At 41.9% G+C, this 21,356-nt stretch overlaps 1 protein-coding gene across 1 annotated transcript in view; it reads left to right on the top strand.

Annotated features, from left to right (window-relative positions):
• Positions 1 to 21,356, top strand: part of SMARCA2 (SWI/SNF related BAF chromatin remodeling complex subunit ATPase 2) — a 218,597-nt gene that overhangs the window by 133,210 nt on the left and 64,031 nt on the right. Inside the window, 2 exon segments of the mRNA XM_006152442.3 lie at positions 1,875 to 1,952; positions 6,682 to 6,900. Of these exon segments, the coding sequence (XP_006152504.1) occupies positions 1,875 to 1,952; positions 6,682 to 6,900 (297 nt within the window).

The raw sequence follows: 21,356 nt of genomic DNA, 5'->3' as shown, positions 1-21,356 counted from the left end.
CATTTGGTTCTCCATGAAAGTCAGGACACCGTGGACAGGTTCCTTTCCTGTTTACAAAGGAATCTTTTTGCTGTGGGCATGAGGACAGTTAAGTGTCCCATTGTATAGGTGATGAGAGGGTAACATTTGGTTCAGGAAAGAAGGTAGGCCAATCAGAGCACCTGGTCACTAGAGGATGTGCCAGCCAGAAACTTTGTACTGTGAAGTTCAAGCCCACCCCTAGCTCGTCTGTGTCTTTGTCAGATGAGATACAATAATCAGACAAACTGATTGTAGTTTTTCCTATAAGGTGCATGAACTTGCCATTGAGAGAGAGAGAGGGGAAAAGTGAGAAATAATACCCTGCAGGGGGATAGCCATGCCGTAATCCATTCTCTTCGGATTTTGGGCATGCACGCACACGCATCCCGCATGATTTTCAAGCCGCGTGGACTTGAACTGTGTAGTCGGCCATGTAGAATACAGCCTCCTTTACCTCCATACCACCTGCTGGCCCCAGACAGACTGATTTTAGTCAATCTGGAGGTGAACTAGAATAGAAGGTTTTTCAAAAATAATTATCATCTCAACCATAGGTTTTTTTTTTTTTTTAACTTTATTGGAATGCATTTCTTTCTAACACTTAATAAGTTCCTACAGTGCATAAGATGTTATGTTGGGAGCCAACATACTCATCTCATTTAAGCTGCTAGTACACCCATACTCCTTCTGAAACAACTCGCCTCATTTTGAACATATGATTTGTGAAATTGGATGTTTGAAGTTCTGTGTTTTCCTCTTTTTTCCCTCTGCTGATACACCAAAATTCCCTATTTGGTTTTTAACAAGCTCTCTCAGCATATGATAAAAATAATTTTGGATGATAAGTCCTATAATATGTGTCCAACTTTTAGAATCTTTTTTTTAACATGTGGAAATCATAGCATAACATTTCTGAAAAGCTCGAGAGCTGTTTCTGAGGGATTTAGAAGAGAGATAGTGTGTCTTTGTTTAACATAATACAAAGTGAAAATTTTAACCCTTCTTTAATTGCTTCTGTATCTCGCTTATTTTAATTAAATCTAGTTTTGAGAGTTTTTTGTTATTAAAACCTTTTGTATTGTCGTAATTATAGCTCTAACCATTAGCAGCTGTAATACTTACTATAATACATCAATTTAACATGTCTCAGAGTTTATATGTATATATGTCAAATATATAAATATGATTTTTTGTTTTTTGCCATTGGGTGCATGCACTCACCAGAGAGAAAGAAAGGGAAAGGGAGAAGTCATCCTCTGGGGGCGGGGGAGGGGGGAATGGCCATGCCACAGTTCCTTCTCCTCCATTCTCCTTTTGGGATTTTGGGCATGAATGCATACAATCTGGCAGGATTTTCAAGCTGCCAGATCCGGGCTTCAAATCGTGATCAGCCATATAAAGTTTTACTTTGTAAAGTTGTGTAAATAAACATTTATATTTGAGAAACAGTAAGTGGAATTAAAAGAATTCATGGCAGGCACTTTTTCACATGTATTTCTTCATTTAAATCTCACGTCATCCTAAAAGTAGAAAGTTATACTCATCTTATAGATGAGGTCACTGAGATGGGGAGACATAAAGTAGCTTGTTTTAAATGTAACAGTCTCAAGCTACACATCCAGGAGAATCCGTATTTCTTATCCTGCTTGAGGCTTCCTCCCTAAACAGATTTTGCTCTGGGAGGTTAGTTTGAATAGTTTGCAGAATAAGAATGGCAAGCACTAAACGCAGTGACCTTTCTATCTTCCGGCTTGAGAAATGGGTCTGGAAGACAGATTTACCTTATGTGTTTATACTTCACCCCAGCTGCCCATCTCTTAAAGCCTCTTCAATTGTTCTGTTTTTAACCCCAGGAAGAAGATGAGGTACCAGACGACGAGACTCTGAACCAAATGATTGCTCGGCGAGAAGAAGAATTTGATCTTTTTATGGTAATGTTGCAGAAAAATCACAAAGCAAATGACTTATTCCTCTGACCCTCCTGTCTGTTCACCAAGATGCCTGGGTCCTGCATGCCTTGGCAGAACTTGGTTTAGAAAGCCTGTGCTTTTCCTTCAGTTCAGAGGCTGGATTTAGCCTGCAGACATATTTTGTTTGGCCCACATGGTGTTTTTTAAAATTTCTCATTTGTTGCCAACATAAAACGAATCCTGATTTCTGGCGTCTCTTGAAAAAATGAGATTGGGCAATACCAGGCCCACTTCTCTGTGCGGAAACAGTTGGCAGTGCTAAGCAGCTGCCCTGCCCTCTGGACAGGCCATGTGGTCTGCAGCTTCCTGTAGACCCCCACTCCCCGTTAGTTCTTAAGCCCAGCCAGTAACATTCAGGAAACCTGCCTGGCTCCCACAGGCACCGACATTTACTACTGCGCCCTAGTTGTCTCCCTGCTAGGTCAAAGCACACATGCTCCCTATGGGATCAGGTGACCAACAGGAACTAAACAGCACAGGTGTGCCTCTGGTGATTGTGGAAGAGTGCCTGTACAAGCAAACAGAAGCCTTCGAGGTGTGTGTGAAGGTACAGCCTCCCTTTAAAAATCAAAAGTGGAAGACCAACAGTTAGCGTAATGGCTATGTCGCTGGACTCCCACGTAGTCGACCACAGTTCGAATCCCGGACCTGGTGGCTTAAACTCACGCTGGGTGTGTGTGCGTGCATGCTCAAGATCCTGAGAGGAGAATGGAGGAGATTGTTTTTGAGAATGGAGGCTTATATTGTTGTTGTGGTTTTCTGTTTTTGTGTTTGTTCTTTTTTTTTTTTTGTGGTTGTTGTCTAGGGAACACTGAGTTTGTCCACCCAAACTGATTCACAATAGAGGATATTTAATTCTTTCTCAGGAAAATTTGGATAGCCATAGTAGTATCTCCTAAGGTGGGCTTTGCACCCCCTCTTCTACCCCCTCACCACGAACCGTCCTCTCCAGGTGAAGCCATTTTGGAGAGAAATAGCAGTAAGAAAGACTTAACAGCATGGTCAACCTGGGGCGTTCATAAATTTAACTCATACCATTGGTTGCCACGTTCATAGATTATTCCCCATTTAGAAAGGTGAGAGATACACACAGAAATGGACATTCTCTCTCTCCTTGAGGAACTTATTAAAATGTAGATTGCTGGCAACCGCTGAGGCAAGAGGCCCTCAGCTTTCCTGGCGATCACTGATTGGCAATAATTCAGCTCTTGCAGTAGCCTCAGATACTCTTGAGACGCTGAAGAGGATAAGCTGCCTCCCATTATACAAATTAGATTAGGCCCAGAGATGGGGAATTCGAGCAGCATCCCTGAAAAGAGGGAGAAAGAGGACTTGTCTTTCCTAGCTTATGGGCTCGGTTTTTGTAGAAATTGGAAGCCTTAGGAAAAATGCAAATGTTTGGCCAAGACACTGCCTTCCTTTAACTTGGGACTATATTTTATCACGTGAAGAACAGGTTTGTAACAGGTGAGACTGGTTAAAAAGCAGTTTTTTCTTTTCCCTTTTTTTTTTTTTTTTGGTAGGCGCTTGGATTTTGTAAATTTTTTGCCTGTTTCTTAAAGCTTGGCTTCTGTTTGGGGGATTATACAGATTTGTTGGTATGGTTTGGTTTGGTTTCGCTTTTTAAAAATCTTCTAATCCATTGACTGCTTTTGGACAGCTCACTGTTCATTAGCACCTCCACCAGGGGGCAGGAACTAAAAGTGGAATCCATGCCAGTTATTCTGATTAAAAAGTTTAGTGTAAAACAAGAATGAAATGTGAGCTAGAATAAGTCTTACGGTCTCAGATATTGTTTAAACTCTTTATTCATTTATTGTAAAAGAATGATCTCAAATTACTACAAAAATATTATTTGATTTTTACCTTGGATACTGTAAACAGCACACACTATGTGGATAGTCTTATTAAAATAGAACCTTTATTTTAGACATTTGTCTTGCTTTTCTCCTTCTAAAAAAATGTGGCTGTAGAAGAGGTTATCCTCTAAAATGATCACCTCTGAATTTTACCTAAAAATACTCTAACATCTCCTGATATGAATAGCTGAAACAGTTTGTAAATTTACAAATACTCAGCTTTTAGATGCTTTGTTCTTTACGGAGGTAAGAAGTATAAGAATAGTTGTGGGACCAGCAGTTAGCGTAATGGCTATGTCTCTGGACTCCCACATAGTTGACAGTGGTTTGCGTCCCAGACCCGGTGGCTTAAACTCATGCTGGGCGCATGTGCATGCATGCCCAAGATCCCGAGAAGAGAATGGAGGAGAAGGGATTGCAGCGTGGCCATCCCCCCTGGGTGGTGATTTCTCGCTTTCTTTTCTCTGTCTCTCTCTGTCTGTCTGGAGAGTGCACACGCCCTATAGCAAAAACCTCTCAAAGAAAAAAAAAAGAATAGTTTTACTTGGAAGTGACATAATTATAATCTAGTGTCAGGACAAACTTATTCTGTAGCAACTAAAAAGTTAGACTTTTTCTTGAATGTTGACTTCAGGCTTTGTAGTGATGCCCTGCAGGTAGAAATCTCTGTCCATCATTAGGACTTAAAGTTTTTACTAAGTTGCATCTACTCTAAAATAAAGCAAGTGCATACTTTGCTTTTATATCAGAAAAGACTTATATTCTCAGTGGCATACAAATATTATGGGCTTTGGTATAATTAATGGAAAAGTATGATGAAAAATTGAAGACTATATTTTGTCATCTTACTACAGGACATGAATGAAGGGTGCTTTTTCCCGTTAGCAGTCTTAATAAACATGAGGATGCTGCCACACAAAGCCCCTTTTAGGTCCCACTGTAAACAGGGCATCCTCGTTATGTTTCAGTGGATCTCATTTCTGATACCAAACCATTAGAAGGCAGGATTAAGCAGAGCATCTTGAGCTAACTGTGGCACAGAGCATCCCAAGAGCCACATTTATCTACCAGTGAGACTTCATCATGTCCCTACCTCATCCTGAGAACATGTTTCCAACAATGTTGAAGAGTAGTATAAGGAGCTTTGACCTTTAATTTAATTTTATTTATTTATTTATTTTTGAGAGGTTTTTGCTATAGGGCGCATGCGCTCGCCAGGAAGACAAAGACAGAGACAGAAGGCGAGAAGTCACTCCTCAGGGAGGATGGCCGTGCCGCAATCCCTTCTCCTCCATTCTTCTCTCAGGATCTTGGACACACACGCATGCACGCACATATGCCCAGTGTGTGTTTAAGCCACCGGGTCTGGGACTCAAACCATAGTCGACTACATGGGAGTCCAGAGACGTAGGCATTCCTCCAACTGCTGGTCCCTTGACCTTTAATTTTTAAATAGATTCTAGAGGTCATATGTGGGTTCACTGCGTAGATAATCCAGTCACACGTCATCAGTTTTAATGTTCAAGAAACAGTGATATCAAATGTCGGTTTCGGCATGGTATAACGGAAGGAAGAGGAAAAAATAAGTAATGTAATGAACGTTGGCCTTATTTGTAGAAATGACACTTCTGACTCATGATATGTACAACTAGTGTATGTAGAAATTTAATGGCAGGTTCATCTATCAGATTGTTTCAGTTACAGCTTAAAGCCAAGTATGTGGCACTTAGCTTATTTACAATTGAACCTGATTTTTTTAAAAAAAAGATCAGGAAGTAGGGAAATAGACAGAAGACTGTGAAAAGAAGTCATTTCATATATAACTTGATAGGTGAGATGAGATTACCTCTGAGATCTGTCTTTTTGTGGTATAATTTTTTCCTAAGAGGTAAACTTTTAAAAAGATAAATAACCGAGGAGCATTCCTTCCACATGGGGTGTTGAAAATTCAGTACATTTGTGGTCGACTAATCATACCATTTATGTCCCCTCCCCATGTCCACCCACGGGTGGCTATTCCATGGGGATACCTTGGGTCATATCCTGCCTCCCGCAACCCTGATTATTTAACTTAAAGCACATGCCCTATTGAATAAAGGAAATTTTCTTTGTGAACTTTGTTATATGTGCAAAGGATACATTGTTTTCGAGGGAATCCAGGAATGGTGTAGCCAGGGATCACATTTTGAAAATGCATTCCCAATTTAAATTTTCTCACTGTTACTTAGGAGGAAGATTTGGACACATATAAGCTAAGAGAAGAAAATCTTCCCTTTTTTTGGTAGAATTATTGAATTTTAGAATTTTTTAGGAATTTTTAATTTATTATTACTCATTTTGACCAGAGAGAGAGAGACACAGAGTATAGGGCATGTGCAGGTGCGAGAGAGACCACACGCGCGTGAGCAAGCCACCTGGTCCAGGACTCGAACCGTGGTCAGCCATGTGGGAGTACAACGCCTTGACCACCATGCCATCTGTTGACCCAAAATTAAATTTTAAAACAATTATATATATATATGTATATATATACATATATATATATTTATTTATATGTATATATATCATATACATGTATATGATACAGAATTTTTTTTAATAGACAAGTACATTTCTAAGGATGGGTACAAAGGAAGGGAAGGGACTTTATTTTGATAACAGTATCAAAATAAAATTACGTTAGGGATGAGTTAGAACAAATCAACCAGGAATAAGAGAGGCTGAAAAGGACCCTCAGCTGTGTAAGATGACTTGTAAGAGTTATATGTATTGCAGTCTGTGCTCTGTGGAGTCCCTTTTCCCTCCCGTGACACTTTTTTTAATGTCTCCAGCGCATGGACATGGACCGGCGGAGGGAAGATGCCCGGAACCCAAAGCGCAAACCTCGCTTAATGGAGGAAGATGAGCTGCCCTCCTGGATTATCAAGGATGACGCAGAAGTGGAAAGGCTAACCTGTGAAGAAGAGGAAGAGAAGATATTTGGGAGGGGGTCTCGGCAGCGCCGGGATGTAGACTACAGCGACGCCCTCACAGAGAAACAGTGGCTGAGGGTAGGTGTGGCTTTCTTACCCTGTGTTTGCTAGGTGGAGTGCACTTGTTGGCATGGAGCTTAATGCTGGAATTCTCTGAGGGGTTGAGTTGCCAATAAAAGGCAAGTGGCTATTGAACGGAGAAGGTAGTCATTTTGCTGTGGCAGTGGAGTCATTCCACATTTCAGGGAAGCGCTTGGAAAAATGTAATGAGGAATTCTGTGCTAGAGCGGAATTGGCTATTGGAAGCATAGAATTATTAGAGCTGTGAGACCTACTAATGTTTTATGACCAATTGCATGGTCATGCCTCACTTTCTCAGACTGAGGATCAAACTGTGGAAGGGGACCTTAGAGATGTTTTTAATGTTCCCCCTCATTTCACGGTCCTTAATTGGAGTTTTATTTCTATAAGGCTTGCAGGGATAGATGTGGGACAGCAGCCTTTTCTTACTTCGTTTTTATTTCATAGACCCATAGCACATTTAGATATAGAAGGCCTCTCCTAACCTCTTGGTTTGACAGAGAAATTGAGGCCCAGAGAACGTATGTGACTATGCAGGACCCAGAGTTGGCTAGAAATGACAGAACCAGCGGGAGCCTGAATTTGCATCCTCAGTTTTGGCCTGATCTCTTCTTCCCATCTAGAATATACCCAGAGCCTGGCCCTTGGACCAGCGGTGCTTGGAAATTTTCTAGAGTTTGTGTTCTTTTTTCTTTGAAAATGGTGGTTTCTTGTTTCAACCGGAGATGGAAATCTCAAAATGTTTTCTTGGGGAGCACAGAAGTTTCAAAATGCTCCCTGGAGCCATGTGTGAATGTAGAGGCCAGCATGCATCTTTGCTTTGCAAGGATAGCTCTGCTTTCTCCATTGTTGGGAGCATACATAGTACCCAGTCAGATAGAAGGACCTGGTGCATGGATTCCAGACAAGGGCAAGGTCAGTAACTGGGCATCGGAAATTGTACGTGCTGTTGGGAGCTGTTGATTATATCAAAAGAGGAGATAGTTCCCAAGCTTTGTGAACCAGGAATTTTAGGACCCAGGTGGTAAGAAGGCAGATGGGTAGAAAGGCAATCACAAGTAGTTTGAGATCAGATATCAAGGCCAGATAGGCCTTCATACCACTTGAGATGTGATTTCCTCTGGATACCGTATGATGAAAGGGATGTGACCTGAATTTCAAAAAGATTGCAATCCATGAGATTCTGAAAAGAGAGAGGCTACCAAAATGTGATTTGAACACTTGCTTATAACATGTAACTTGCGTGTGCTCATTTTACTGTCATATCCATCAGGTATTTCCCTGAACTCAGAATATGATTTTATAAATTTCCTTTGTTTCACTCTTGGGGTTGTAGGTCCATAATTAAAATTCATTCTATGATGTGAAGGGTTTTTTTGTTTGTTAAATATGTATTTCTGAGCTCAGGAAAATTCTATTCCCTTTCTCTTTTATTTAAGCAATAAATTAAGTACCTGGAGTATTATTACAGATAAAACAATAATCTAGGCCAGTGTTTTAAAGTCAGTCTTTTGATGTGTGTAATCTCACGACATTACAAGAAAAATGTTCATTGGGCAAGAATGTAGCTGAACTTAACCTTTTTTTATTATTATTATTATATTGTCAATTGCCCTTTAGAAAAATAACATGAATCTTGGGAAGTTTTCAAGTTTAATTTTTTTCTCCTTTCATTCAGTTTATATCGGTCACGATTAGCATGGAGCTAGCACATACTAGAGATTCCATGAATGTTTGTGAAAATGAAAGTGATCCTCCTAAGAGGAAAGTAGAAAGTTTCTAACTTACCAGTAGCATTAGGGTAGGATTTCTCTTTTCAGTGTGTCTAACAGACTTCCTTTTATCTCTCATACACATGTCTAAAAATGATAAACTAGTTTGGTTTTAGTTTATAAAGCAGTGTTGTGGAAATTAATGATTCTTACTAAGTCTAACCTTAAAGTGCCTTGTGACATGCTCAGTTATCCAAGAAAGGGAAAATTGCATAGTACAGCTTTATTGTATTGTATCTTTTCACAGTCTAGTCTTTTGAAAACGGTATGTCCATATGTGTAGGAGCTGGCAACCTACTGTCAAGTGGGACATGAAGTTAACACAGAGTGGCCTAAGCAGTGAAAATAGATGTGCACTTTGTTTTCTTGCTTGCCGGTAGTGATCCTGTTTAATATCAGCCCGGTAAGCTTTTTTTTTTTTTTTTTTTGGTAATGAAAACAATGGTCAAGGGTTTCTCATGGGTTTGGATGTAAAGAGATGTTCTCTACTGGCTTCTGATCGAACACGTTGAGCAAACACAGCCAACAGAGCCTTGAAAGGGAGTTTGGCAAGGACTGCCGTGTAAGAAATGCTGTAACAGGGCTGAAATCATTCTTCTCTCTCCTGGCAGGGTTGTACAGAGCCTGCTTGGCAGAGACATCGAAGACACATAGAATCCCAGAATCAGAAGGCAGCTGAATAGAGCGACTAACTGTCCCAGGCTTAAATCAGTCTCTGCATTCCCCGTGCCAAGAGGCTGGTCATCCCTTAAAGGAAACACTCTCACTACCTATTTTGTCTGACCCTCCAGTTCATGGTCAGCTCTGACTATTAGTTCTTCATCCCTTTGAAAGGAATCCCTTTGCCCCGTAGCTGCTCCTCACTGGCCCTGCCTCTTCCCTGGGGTGAACATATATATGCGCGGGAGACTTTTTTTTTTTTTTTTTTTGGTAATGAAAACAATGGTCAAGGGTTTCTCATGGGTTTGGATGTAAAGAGATGTTCTCTACTGGCTTCTGATCGAACACGTTGAGCAAACACAGCCAACAGAGCCTTGAAAGGGAGTTTGGCAAGGACTGCCGTGTAAGAAATGCTGTAACAGGGCTGAAATCATTCTTCTCTCTCCTGGCAGGGTTGTACAGAGCCTGCTTGGCAGAGACATCGAAGACACATAGAATCCCAGAATCAGAAGGCAGCTGAATAGAGCGACTAACTGTCCCAGGCTTAAATCAGTCTCTGCATTCCCCGTGCCAAGAGGCTGGTCATCCCTTAAAGGAAACACTCTCACTACCTATTTTGTCTGACCCTCCAGTTCATGGTCAGCTCTGACTATTAGTTCTTCATCCCTTTGAAAGGAATCCCTTTGCCCCGTAGCTGCTCCTCACTGGCCCTGCCTCTTCCCTGGGGTGAACAGAACAGTATGTTTTCTGTCTTTAGCAAAACAGCCTCACGGTTCAGATGTTTGAGGACTCTTGTTCAGTCCAAGTGAACTTCCCCACCCTCTTTTTTCTTTAGAACGTTCTTCATCTCCTTCAAGGTCCCACTCACTTCCCACCTCCTCAGTGGTGCCTTCACAGATGAAAACTAATCCGCTTCCCACTGTGCTCTTACATGTCTTTGCTTGTCCTGTCGTAGCTCAGATTAGTTTTCAAGTGTTCTCGGCAGTTGTCAACCTGCCTGCCTTCCTGACTAGTTGATAAGCTGGATCTGTGTCTCATTCAAGACTGATGTGCAAATAAGTGCCCATCGATTGCCCAGTTGAAATAACACTAGGCTGACGTACAAGAATACAGATGAGGGTACTGTTTACTACTGCATCAGATGGACCAAAATATGCCCTATCCACGGACCTAACCAAAAAATAGTAAACTTCGTGTCTCACTCATACACGTCCATGGTGGCTATTCCTAGTGGGCAAGGTTACCTGTTCTCCATGGGACCATTCAGGGATCCCAGGTTCTGTTAGACTGCTTGGTCCCGTCTATCCTCATGAGCTGGGCAAGGGGAAAACAGCATGGAGTAGTGGTGTGGAGTTCTAATGGGCCAAACCTGAACGGTTACACATCACTCCTGCTCATATGCCGCTAGCTTGTACTTAGTCCTGTGGCCATTCCAGCTGTTAGAGAGACTGGGCAATGAGGTTTGGCTGTGAGCCCAGGAAAACAAGATTATGGCAAATACCTAGCCATCTCTGCCTGGGCACGCTTAGGTTAAATTTAAGTGATAAGGCCATTGTCTTTGAAAATCTTATTGCAGCTTCATCATCAACAGGTTTTATTTCATAATCATGCATGCTAAAAAATCCCAGTGTCCTTTAGAGAATGCGTTTAGTTCGAGTATTTTTAAAGTATATATTTTTTCTGTATTTATAATGCTGTTTTTAATTAGAAGGAACACAGTTTTGAACACAGATCAGTTAAAATAAAAAAAGTATTTTACATTGCCTCGAGGTCCCTGTTTTCATTGGGGAAACTTATATGCCTTTCCTTTTAGGTTAACGTCATCTTTTGGGGTAGTCATGTCCATGTGTACTTACATTAATGGGTTGTTTCTTTTCATTTTATTTTTATCTTTCTTCCATGGAGACAGTGGGCACAACAGGGTCCCCATGCTGTGACCTCCACCACCGTCAGCCAGCAGGATCCTCCTGGGTGTGTGTTCTCCTGGTTGTATAGGGATACCTCAGGGTCTGAACTGGGGGCCCCCACTGTGTGGCCTCACAGGGCACCGCCTCACTGCCAAGCCACCATGCCTGGCCTGTTTCCTCCCTTTCCTTGAAGCTCCCATCTCATCTTCCTTCCCCATATGGCATCTGGATACAGGTGGAAGCTGGTGCCTCAGCATGGTGTCAGGGTGGATGCCCCGGGTTCCCTCTATCCTGTGTGCCCCCACTGATCTTGGCACAGGGCTGCCAGTCTGCTCCTATCCTGAGAGGTCTTGTCATGCAGCTGGCCCTGTCTCATTCTTTTGGAGACTTCGATGACATGAGCCATTGACTTCTGGGGCCTTGGCCACTGGGTCCAGTCGGAAGCTTCCTGCATTCTGATTTTTCATTAAGACCCTGGCATCTTTGGGCTCACTTGCTCCCAGCTCTTTTGTGCCCTGTTGGGGAGCCTGCATACTTTTCGTTTTTCTTTTATTTATTTATTTTTTTTTGGAGAGGTTTTTGCTATAGGGCGTGTGTGCTCGCCAGACAGAGAGAGATAGACAGAAAGTGAGAAATCAACCCCCAGGGGGGATGGCCACACCGCAATCGCTTCTCCTCCGTTCTCCTCTCAGGATCTTGGGCACACACACACACACACGCACATGAGTTTTAAGCCACTGGGTTCAGGATGCAAACCGTGGTCGACTACATGGGAGTCCAGCGACATAGCCACTATGCTAACTGCTGGTCCCGGGAGCCTGCAAACTCTTGACTGCCTTTTTTCACCTTGTTCTGTGCCATGCAGGATACAGTGAAATTGGTCGCTTCTTCAGCATCACCGAGTTACCACTAGTGGGTTGTGCAGCCTGGAACTTCTGTAATCTGATGGTTGGGTGGATCCAGGAGCTTTTTAAAATGAGCAGTACAGCAATGCTGTACATTTACAAATTTCGTATAAGTGTGTGGCCATATGAATGCATAATGAGGGACCCTCTCAGGGCCTTGGCAGGAGCCTATAGTGAGAGGCCTGAAGTTGAAACTTCTTTCTCTTTCCAGTAATCCAGCTCTGATCATTTTAGCATCTCATTCTCTTGCTCCCACTCCACCCCTCCTCTAGACACCCCGACCCCCTAAAGGGGCACTGTTCCATTTCTACCTGAATTGCAGTGTGATTCTGGCACTAACTGCCTAAGTTAGCTCAGACCCGTAAGTTAAAGGACACAGTCCCCAACAAGACTGCCCTACTTCAGACACCAGACAGACTTTGGGGGTCCCTAGGCCCTTCACACTTCTGACTGACTAGATATAAATGTAGGGGTTTCCACGAAACCCTTGGATTGACTAATTTGTCAGAATGACTCACAGGACACAGGAAAATACTATTTGCAACGATAGTTTCATTATAAAGTACTTAAATCAAGAGGACCAGCCACATGAAGAGAGGCACACGGTCTGGTCTGGGAGGGAACCCAGAGCTCCCCTGCCCTTTCCTCACTCAACGAGGATGCCTCACCCTTCCAGCAAGTTTGTATGTTCAGCAACTGAGCTTTGAGCCCAGAGTTTTTATTGGGGCTTCTTTATGTAGGTATGATTTATTAAATCATTGGCCACATGATTGAACTCAGTTACCAGCCTCTGCTCTCCCTGGAAGTCAGGCTGGCTCAAAATCTCAAGCTTCTAATCATGTGGTTGGTCTTTCATGTGACCAGCCCTCATCTGATGACATTTCAGGACCCTGGGATCATCTGATTCGAATGATAAAGACATATCATTCTGGAAATGGTTGATGTCTAGAAACCTCAAACAAGAAACTTAGGACAAAGATGAATTTTTTATTATGTAAGAGGCTGTAGTACCTTCAGGCCTGACCTGTTACCTCTCTCCTTTTTGAGCCCTTTCCCTCCACAGAAGGCTCTCTACTTTGCCTTCCTCTTATCCAGCAACTTCCTGAACATCTGTTCCAACCAGAGTGCCTAGCGCTGTGGCTTCTAGTACCATCCTAAGGATCCCACCCACCAGGCCTGGCTCTTAGTTGTGAAGAGCCTGAGGGACTGAGGGAATTCTCTATAATAATGAAGCCTGGTTTAGACTGCTGTCTGATAGTGGGCTTGCAAATCTTATGCTGAAAGTCAAAATTTTACTTATCTTTACATACCAACTGTATCCTAATCCTCCTCAAGGCAGTGGGCTGTTCTTCTAAACAAGGGATGGACTCTGTAGAAAGTGGGGAAGAGAATATTAATGTGGTTTAAACATACTCTGTGCATACTCCATGATATCCCCAGGGTGGAAATAGTGCTGTATTACATGTTGCATATGTATGTGTGTATTTGCACCATATACAATAATTGGCTCACCTTGATACTCCCGAAAATAAAATCTGTTTCTTTACATGTGAGAGCAGGCATTCCATCTACCTAAATGACAGACCTCTGAAGAGCCCAGTAGGCTAGGAGTTTGGTGTAATTTCAGCCATGTTTACCCTGGTTGCTAGCATCATAATACAGCCATCATTACCGAGACAGCGGCTCTGTAAAATCGGGGTGATTAGAAAGCCAAAAAGTAGGATGAAGGGTGGTTTCTGGAATGCTTTGTTTTACTATGCTTCCAGTTCCTTTGGTCTTTCTGCCAACTTCAGAATCTTTTCTTGCCTTAAAACACTTAGTGATATCCCTGAATTTATTTAATTGCTGAGTGAGTGATTTTTGCCCCACAGCACTTGAAGATAATTGGACTGCAATCTAGATTATGTGCTCTGTATAATATGTAATTGCCAGCCGGATGGAGACTATGCCTTTGTCTCACAGTGGATCTGATGTCTCAAAACTATAATTTGAAAAAATCTTTTCTTATGTGCTGGTGTCCCTTGGTATCTTTCCACAGCATCTTCTGTCTGTGGGTCGTTATGCACAAGTATGCGCATGCTCTTTTGGCTGACCACATAAGCTCCTGGTGATAAAGGAGAATACCTCTTTGTTTCATAATACCCTGTGCAGTGGGTCCCCAGTAAGAGCTGTGTAAATGATAGTGATGACACTATCTTGCTTCTGCGATCTTGGAATCTGGCCATAGATACAGTTAGTTTTAGAAGCCATTCAGTTTTAAGAGGAACCTTGGGGAGAGACAGAACATTCTCTTTTTTTCTTTTTTTTTTGAGAGGTTTTTGCTATAGGGCGTGTGCGCTTGCCAGACAGAGAGAGAGAGAGACAGAAAGCAGGAAATCACCCCCCAGGGGCGATGGCCATGCCACAAACCCTTCTCCTCCATTCTCCTCTCGGGATCTTGGGCACGCACGCGCACACGCCCGGCGTGAGTTTAAGCCACCGGGTCTGGGACTCGAACCACCGTCGACTACGTGGGAGTCCAGCAACATAGCCATTATGCTAACTGCTGGTTCCAGAACATTCTCTTTTTTCTTAACCAGGCTGTCTGTCCCCAGGTTGGCGCTTGAGTTTCCATTGGTTGATCTACCTTAATGGGATCCCCATAGTCATGTCTGTTGACCACTAAAAGGATTAGGGGTATCGGTCTTTCCGAAGCTTAAAATGGAGAAAACAAAAGAGACTCTTAAAATAAGTAGTAGTAGGGGGTAGTCACGTGAAGTAAGATGTGACACCTCTCTAAAGAATTATTTATTTTTATTTATTATTTTTTTATATGAGTTTTGCCAGAGAGAGAGACAGAGAGAGAGAGAGCAAGAGCAAGAGAGACTGAGAAAACAAACCACCAGGTCCAGGACTTGAACTACAGTCGGCCATGTGGGAATTTCAGTGCCTTAACCACCAAGCAACCTGCTGGCCCCAGATGCGACACCTCTCAGTGGTATTTACTTCTATGTTTTAAAAGGCTACATGACACCAAGATGCAAATATAGTTGTACACCACATGAAGACATCTTGGTAGGTGACAATCACATATTTGATGGTGGTCCTGTAAGATCTTACCAATAACCTAGGTGTGTGGAGGGCTACAACATTTAGGTTTGTGCAAATACGGTCTGTGATGTTGGCACAGTGACAGAAATCACCTATTTCTCAGAATTTATCACCATCATTGGTAATGCACAACCATAGGATAAGCTCCCTTAGTTGACAGCCAACTTGCTAAACTACACAGGAAAAGGCTGACAAATCAATGGAGAGTTAAGTCACAAAAAGTGGAAAAAGCATGAAAGCAGGCTGAGGAAATCAGAGTTTCAGACACGGTTGGCATTTGAAATCTGTTGAAATTTGCAATGGGAAAAAAAAATACCTCTTTACACATAGGAACAGGTAGGCTGTAGATTTTTCTCTCTTTAGAAATCTCTGATACAACGCACATCTCTTCTGTTTGGGTGGGATTAAATGTGATCCAGTCTGAAACCTGATGGAGTTGGAATCTCAGCTGTATTCCAGCAGAGAGCATTTGTGATTCTGAGATTTATTTTATGCTGGCACCATTTTTTTTCCCTTCTGGATCCTTTATGTAAAGTGTAATGTGCATAATACTCGCAATATTTTGCTACTTGTGCTCTGTGTCTTTAAATAATCTGTCCTTGCCTTATTTTAGTATAAGAAGATTTCTCAAAATTGACCTTTTTTTCTTTTATCAAATGGCTTTGTAGCTTTTGAAAGTGGGTCATCAGATTTACTGGGGCAAAATTTTCTAGCAAGCTGCATTTCCGTTTTTATACACAAGGGAGAGCTAAGGCCCTAGAAAATAGACCTGGGTTTTGCCATATTCCGTGTTCTTCCGTACATTCAGATGGAAGTACTGAACTAATTAATGGTGATCACAGCTGTGACTTGTTTGGGGACATATTTGAAAATAGTTAGATAATTTTAGTAACTTTCTACAGTTTCTTACTCTTAAATCCATCGACTAGACTGCTTTAAAAGCAATCGAACCTTTGGTAGGTTCTTGTTTGTCAAAATCCAGGAGGGTAAGTTCAGTAGAAAAAATAATCCTCAGATGACCAAGTGAAATAAATACTAAGGGTTGAGAAGTGAAAAAGACTTGTTTGGATTGATTTTTAAACTTTGAGGCCTGGAAATTCTGGTCTTGAGTTTTATTCTTTGGAATTAGGATTCAGCTCTGAAATCAGACTCGGTCATCGATACTCACCATAGGAAGTCGGATGTGTGCTATAGATACTGAGGAGCCCCAGTAAGCTCCAGTCATCTTTGACGAAGCAAACTCTGCAGAGAAATAAATGAGTTTAGGAATATCTTGACTTTTTTGAATCAATATTTGATTTTAGTCTGTACTTTTTTTTTTTTTAATTTTAAAAAAGTTTACTATAGTGTGGACCAACAGGTGGCTTAGTGGTTAAGGGGCTGGACTCCCACATGGTCAACCACCGTTGGAGTCCCAGACCCAGCGGCTTGAAAATCATGCTAGGCACGTGTGCGTGTGTGCCCACAGTCTGGGGAGGGAGACTGAAGGTGAAGGGATTGCAGCATGGCTATCGCCTCCCACCCCCTCACGCCTAGTTTATTATTTATAAACTATGTTAGTGACAGTTATCCAGAGAGATAGAACTAGTAGTATATAGATAATATAAGAAGAGATTTACTGTGGTAACTGACACACACGATTCAGTTAGCTGCTCACTTCCCCTTTCTCTATCTCTCTTTGGTAAGCTCAAGTACCCTGTTGCAAAAACCTAAAAAAAAAAAAAAAATACTGTAGGGGATATGGGGTTGCTGGAAAGAGACAGAATGAAGGTGAGAAAGCATCCCATCAGGGGGATGACCATGCTGCAATCTTTTCTCCTCTCTTCTCCACTTGGGATTTTGGGCACACACATACATCTGATGTGTTTTTCAAGCCTATGGGTCTAGGACTTGAACTGTTCAGTTGACCATGTTGGATCCAGCTGCCTTAACCATCACACCACCTGTCTGGCCCTGTACTTTAATATTTTGAAAACAGTAGGATTGGGACCAGCAGGTGGCATAATGGACTCCCACATGGCCGACCACAGTAGGAATCCCTGACCAGGAGGCCTTATACTCACTCTGGACATGTGTGCTTGTGTGCCCAAAATCCTGAGAGGAGAATGGAGGGAAAGGGATTACAGCATGGCCAACCCTCTGGGGGATGATTTCTCACTTTCTATCTCTCTCTCTCTCTGGTAAGCACACAACACACATCCTATAGCAAAAGTCTCTCCCCCCAAAAAAACACAGTAAGATTGAAGATCTTTTTTCATACATTGAGTATGGTGGAGTTTAGGAAGGTACAGATAGGTAATATGACCATGAAGTCACCCTACCCTGAGTATCTGGGTGGGTCTCAAACTACTGTGGCTCTTGGTGGTATTCTCTCTCTGGGGAGTTTAGGATAGTTGGTTAAGAGTAGAATCCTTGGAATCTTATGAACTGAGGTTTCAGACTTCCAGCTCTATATAAATACAGTTCTGTGTTCTTGAGTACCTTTTTAATGTCTTTTGGTTTTGTGTCCTCTTTGGTAGAATGGGAGAAACCGTATCACCTACTTACAGAGTGTTCTGAGGTTAAAACATATGTACCACAGAACATGGCATATTATAAAAATTTCTAAAAATTAACTGTTAAGAAGAAATATGAAAGTATTTTTAGAAAATTTAATGGATACTAAGAATGGAAAAAATTTTTTTCTGTTAGATATCTTGAAGACCAGGTTTGGGATAAAATTGGGTATAAAGAAACGCCTTGTCCTACTCGCTAATGGAATTAAAGAGAATGTCATGTTTACTTGTTGAATCCGTTACGGGGCCCAGCCTCAGACCTTTTCAGCTCCAGTGTGCCAACTTCTACTTACTGACCTATTAACTATGTTGATTGACTTTGGTGTTCTCCCTAATACCCCATCCCTACAGGAAGAACACTAAGGTTAACAGTCAAGAACCTTGAATCTGGGTCTTGGCTTTGCTACCAAGTAAATAGGTTAGGACTGGTCTCTTGACCCTCTTGGTTTGTTAGCAAATGAATGTTTGTGTCCCTCATAATTCATATATTGAAATCCAAAATCGCAATATGATAGTCTTAGGAGGTGGGGCCTTTGCAAAGTTATTAGGTCACAAGGATAGAATGCTTATGAATGGGATTAGTGCCTTTGTAAAAGGGTCTTGAGAGAGCTCTGTAGCCCTCTTTCTGCCATATAAGGAGACATCTAGAAGTTGACAGTCTGCAAGTCGTTAGAGGGCTCTCACTGGAACCCAACCATGTTATACCCCTTTCTCAGATTCTAGCATCCACAATTGTGAGCAATAAGGTTATTGTTTATACACTATGTCAGTAACATTTATTCAGAGAAACAGAACTAGTAATATATAGATAGATAATATTAGAGGAGATTTACTCTGGTAATCTGCACACATGATTATGGAGGCCAAGAAGTCTCATGAAGTGCCATTTACAAGCTGGAGGCCCGGGAGAGCCAATAGTGTGGTGAGGTAGGAGAGGCACCATTGGTATAACTCTTGGATTCTAAAGGCCAGAGAACCACGAGCTCTGTAGTTTGAAGACCAGCGAAGATGGATGTCACAGCTCAAGGAGAGAGGAAAAGAATTTGCCTTTTCCGCTGTCTTTTTTGTTTTATTCTGGACCTCAATGGGGTTGTATACCTTTCCTCATTGATGGGAAGATGGCAGTTGGAGGGCAATTTTCTTTCTTCAGTCAACTGATTCCAATTTTAATCTTTCCTAGAAACACCCTAACAGACACAGCCCCAGAGAATGTTTTACCAGCTCTCTGGGCATCCCTAGGCCTAGTCAGGCTGACACACAAAGTTAACCATCCCATTAGCCATCTCGTTTAGGTTACTTCTTTGTAGCAGCCTGAACTGGGTTTGGCTGGCTTCAGTTGGGTCATCTTTGATTTTCAGAATGCCTTCTGCCTCTCTCAAAATAAAATTGCATGAAGCAGCTTTTATTGTTTACCTTTTTCAGTAGTTTTAATACTGATCATCTTCAGCTTTCTTATCAGTCAGTACATTCATGGAGGCCATTTAAAAGCATATTCAATTCAATATCCATTTATTGATTAGGTCAAGCCACCTACTGAGCTTGGACTGGGGAAAGTGGTGTTGTTTAATTTGTATCCCTTACAGTCATGGCTGGCCCACCTTATTAGTGCAATTAAGAGCTACATGTGAGAGATGCTATTAGAGATAATATTGCACAGTTAGCCACCTTGAAGAGCTTGTCAAGAGCAGGTCTCCGAGGATACACTGATAGGAATTAATAGAGATTAAAATAGACTATGAGATGCTCTCACTTATTGGGTTCTTCCTTGTTCAGGAAATCAGCAGAATTTAAACATGTTAATGCTAGAGTTTTAGTGTCAGCCTTCTGGGGATATTATTTGGAATTATCCCTTCCCCATCCTTAAACTCTCAGAGGAGAAAAGACCACTTCCTTGTTGGCCGATCAGTACTGCCTCCAGACACAGAAAGCAACTAGGGTCATCGTCTTGGCTGCTGTTGGGAGATTTGTACCTTTCTAGCACCTGTGCTGTGTGGTTTTTAACAACCCTGACTAGTCCCCAACAAAAGAGAAATATGGCACAGCACCGTCATTTGCCACCTTTGACAAAAGAAAACTAGATTCAAGAATGTAGATGTTAGAATAGTAAGAATGTGGATGGAGCATGTGTTGCTTGCATGTCACTGGCATCTGATAACATAGCTTTCCTCTTTGTGCACAACACCTGAGGGGGGTTACCCACAGTTACCCAGAGATGTTGCAGAGGGAACTTTCCCAAAAAGATATCAGCTCCAATCACAACCCCTGCATAAAATCCTTTAGTAGCCTCCCATTGCAGGTGTAATTAAATCTGAAGACTCGTGGTCATCTGGCCTCTGCCTGGCACTGGACTCTTGATCTCACCTGCTCTCTGGGCTGCTGTCCCAGTGCACTGTCTTTCTGGTCTTTTACACTTCTGAAAGCATCTCTCCAATCACCACGTGACTGTCTTCTTGTCCTAATGACCTTTTTTCAGAGAAACACCCTTTCTGGCCATCCTAGCTATCTCAGCCCCTGTCAGTAATTGTCATGTAACCTACAGTAATTTTTCTCATTGCCTTTGCCACTAGCTAAAGGTTATCTCATTATCACTAGTTTTAAACTCTAAGAAGGCTGTCCCCTTGACTGTCTTCTCAACTCTGTCCTAGTACCTGGCCCAGCACGCCACTAATAATAAATGTGTCTATGAGGGCTAGGAGGTGGCACAGTGATGCTACAACTAGACTCACATGGTAAAGGTCCTAGGTTTGAGTCCCAAGATTGGCCTGAGCCTATTAGGCATATACATATGTACCTGTGATCCAGGCCACTGAGACTAGGGTGGATTGCAGTGTGGGAACGCTGTTGCCTGCCCCACCCCACTCTCTTTCATGGGAGAAATGAAAAGAAAATAGATACATGTGAGTAAGGGAATGTTCCAGTCCGAAATCCGGGCTAGGACAAGAGATTTGGTTGCATGCAGTTCACATGCTTTTAATACAATCAGTAGAATTGTGTGTGGGTTGTTTGGACTAATATGGGTCAAGGTAGAAATTGTTGGCATTCTTTCCTGTTGGATTCCAGTGATCTGTGTCTTCCTCTAAAGACTTTTTACTTAAAAGAATTCTACAGGCATGCCATTTTGACATAAAAGTGCTTTTGAGCTTTTCAAGAATTCGAAGGCTCTGTTCTAATTTCAGAACACAGTGATGAAGATTATTTAAATATGCATAAAAAGTACAACCATCGCTTCAACCCAGCTAGTCCTCAGAAATTCTCATGGATTTTATAGCAGCTGTCTTCTGGTTGGAACCCTCATTTCTTTTTCAGCAAAAACTGGATAATTACATCTAATCTAACTCAAAATTAAAAGACAAAAAGTGCTAAATTAATTGGGTTTTCATTTTTTTTTTAGTTTTGTACAAGAAAATCTCCCACGAGTATGTTGATTTAAGGGTAATGCCATATCCCTTTTAGAGGGCTTGTTTTCCTATTTTCTGTTAAGGAATAAATTGTCAGAACCTTGAAAAATTGTGGATGCGACCATGACACTTTGCTTTAGGCAAAGCTGGATTCTTGTCTCTCCAC

Source organism: Tupaia chinensis, unplaced genomic scaffold, assembly GCF_000334495.1.
Source record: "Tupaia chinensis unplaced genomic scaffold, TupChi_1.0 Scaffold000354_1, whole genome shotgun sequence".
NCBI classification, from domain to species: Eukaryota; Metazoa; Chordata; class Mammalia; order Scandentia; family Tupaiidae; genus Tupaia; species Tupaia belangeri.
This window is presented reverse-complemented; position numbering and strand designations above follow the sequence as displayed.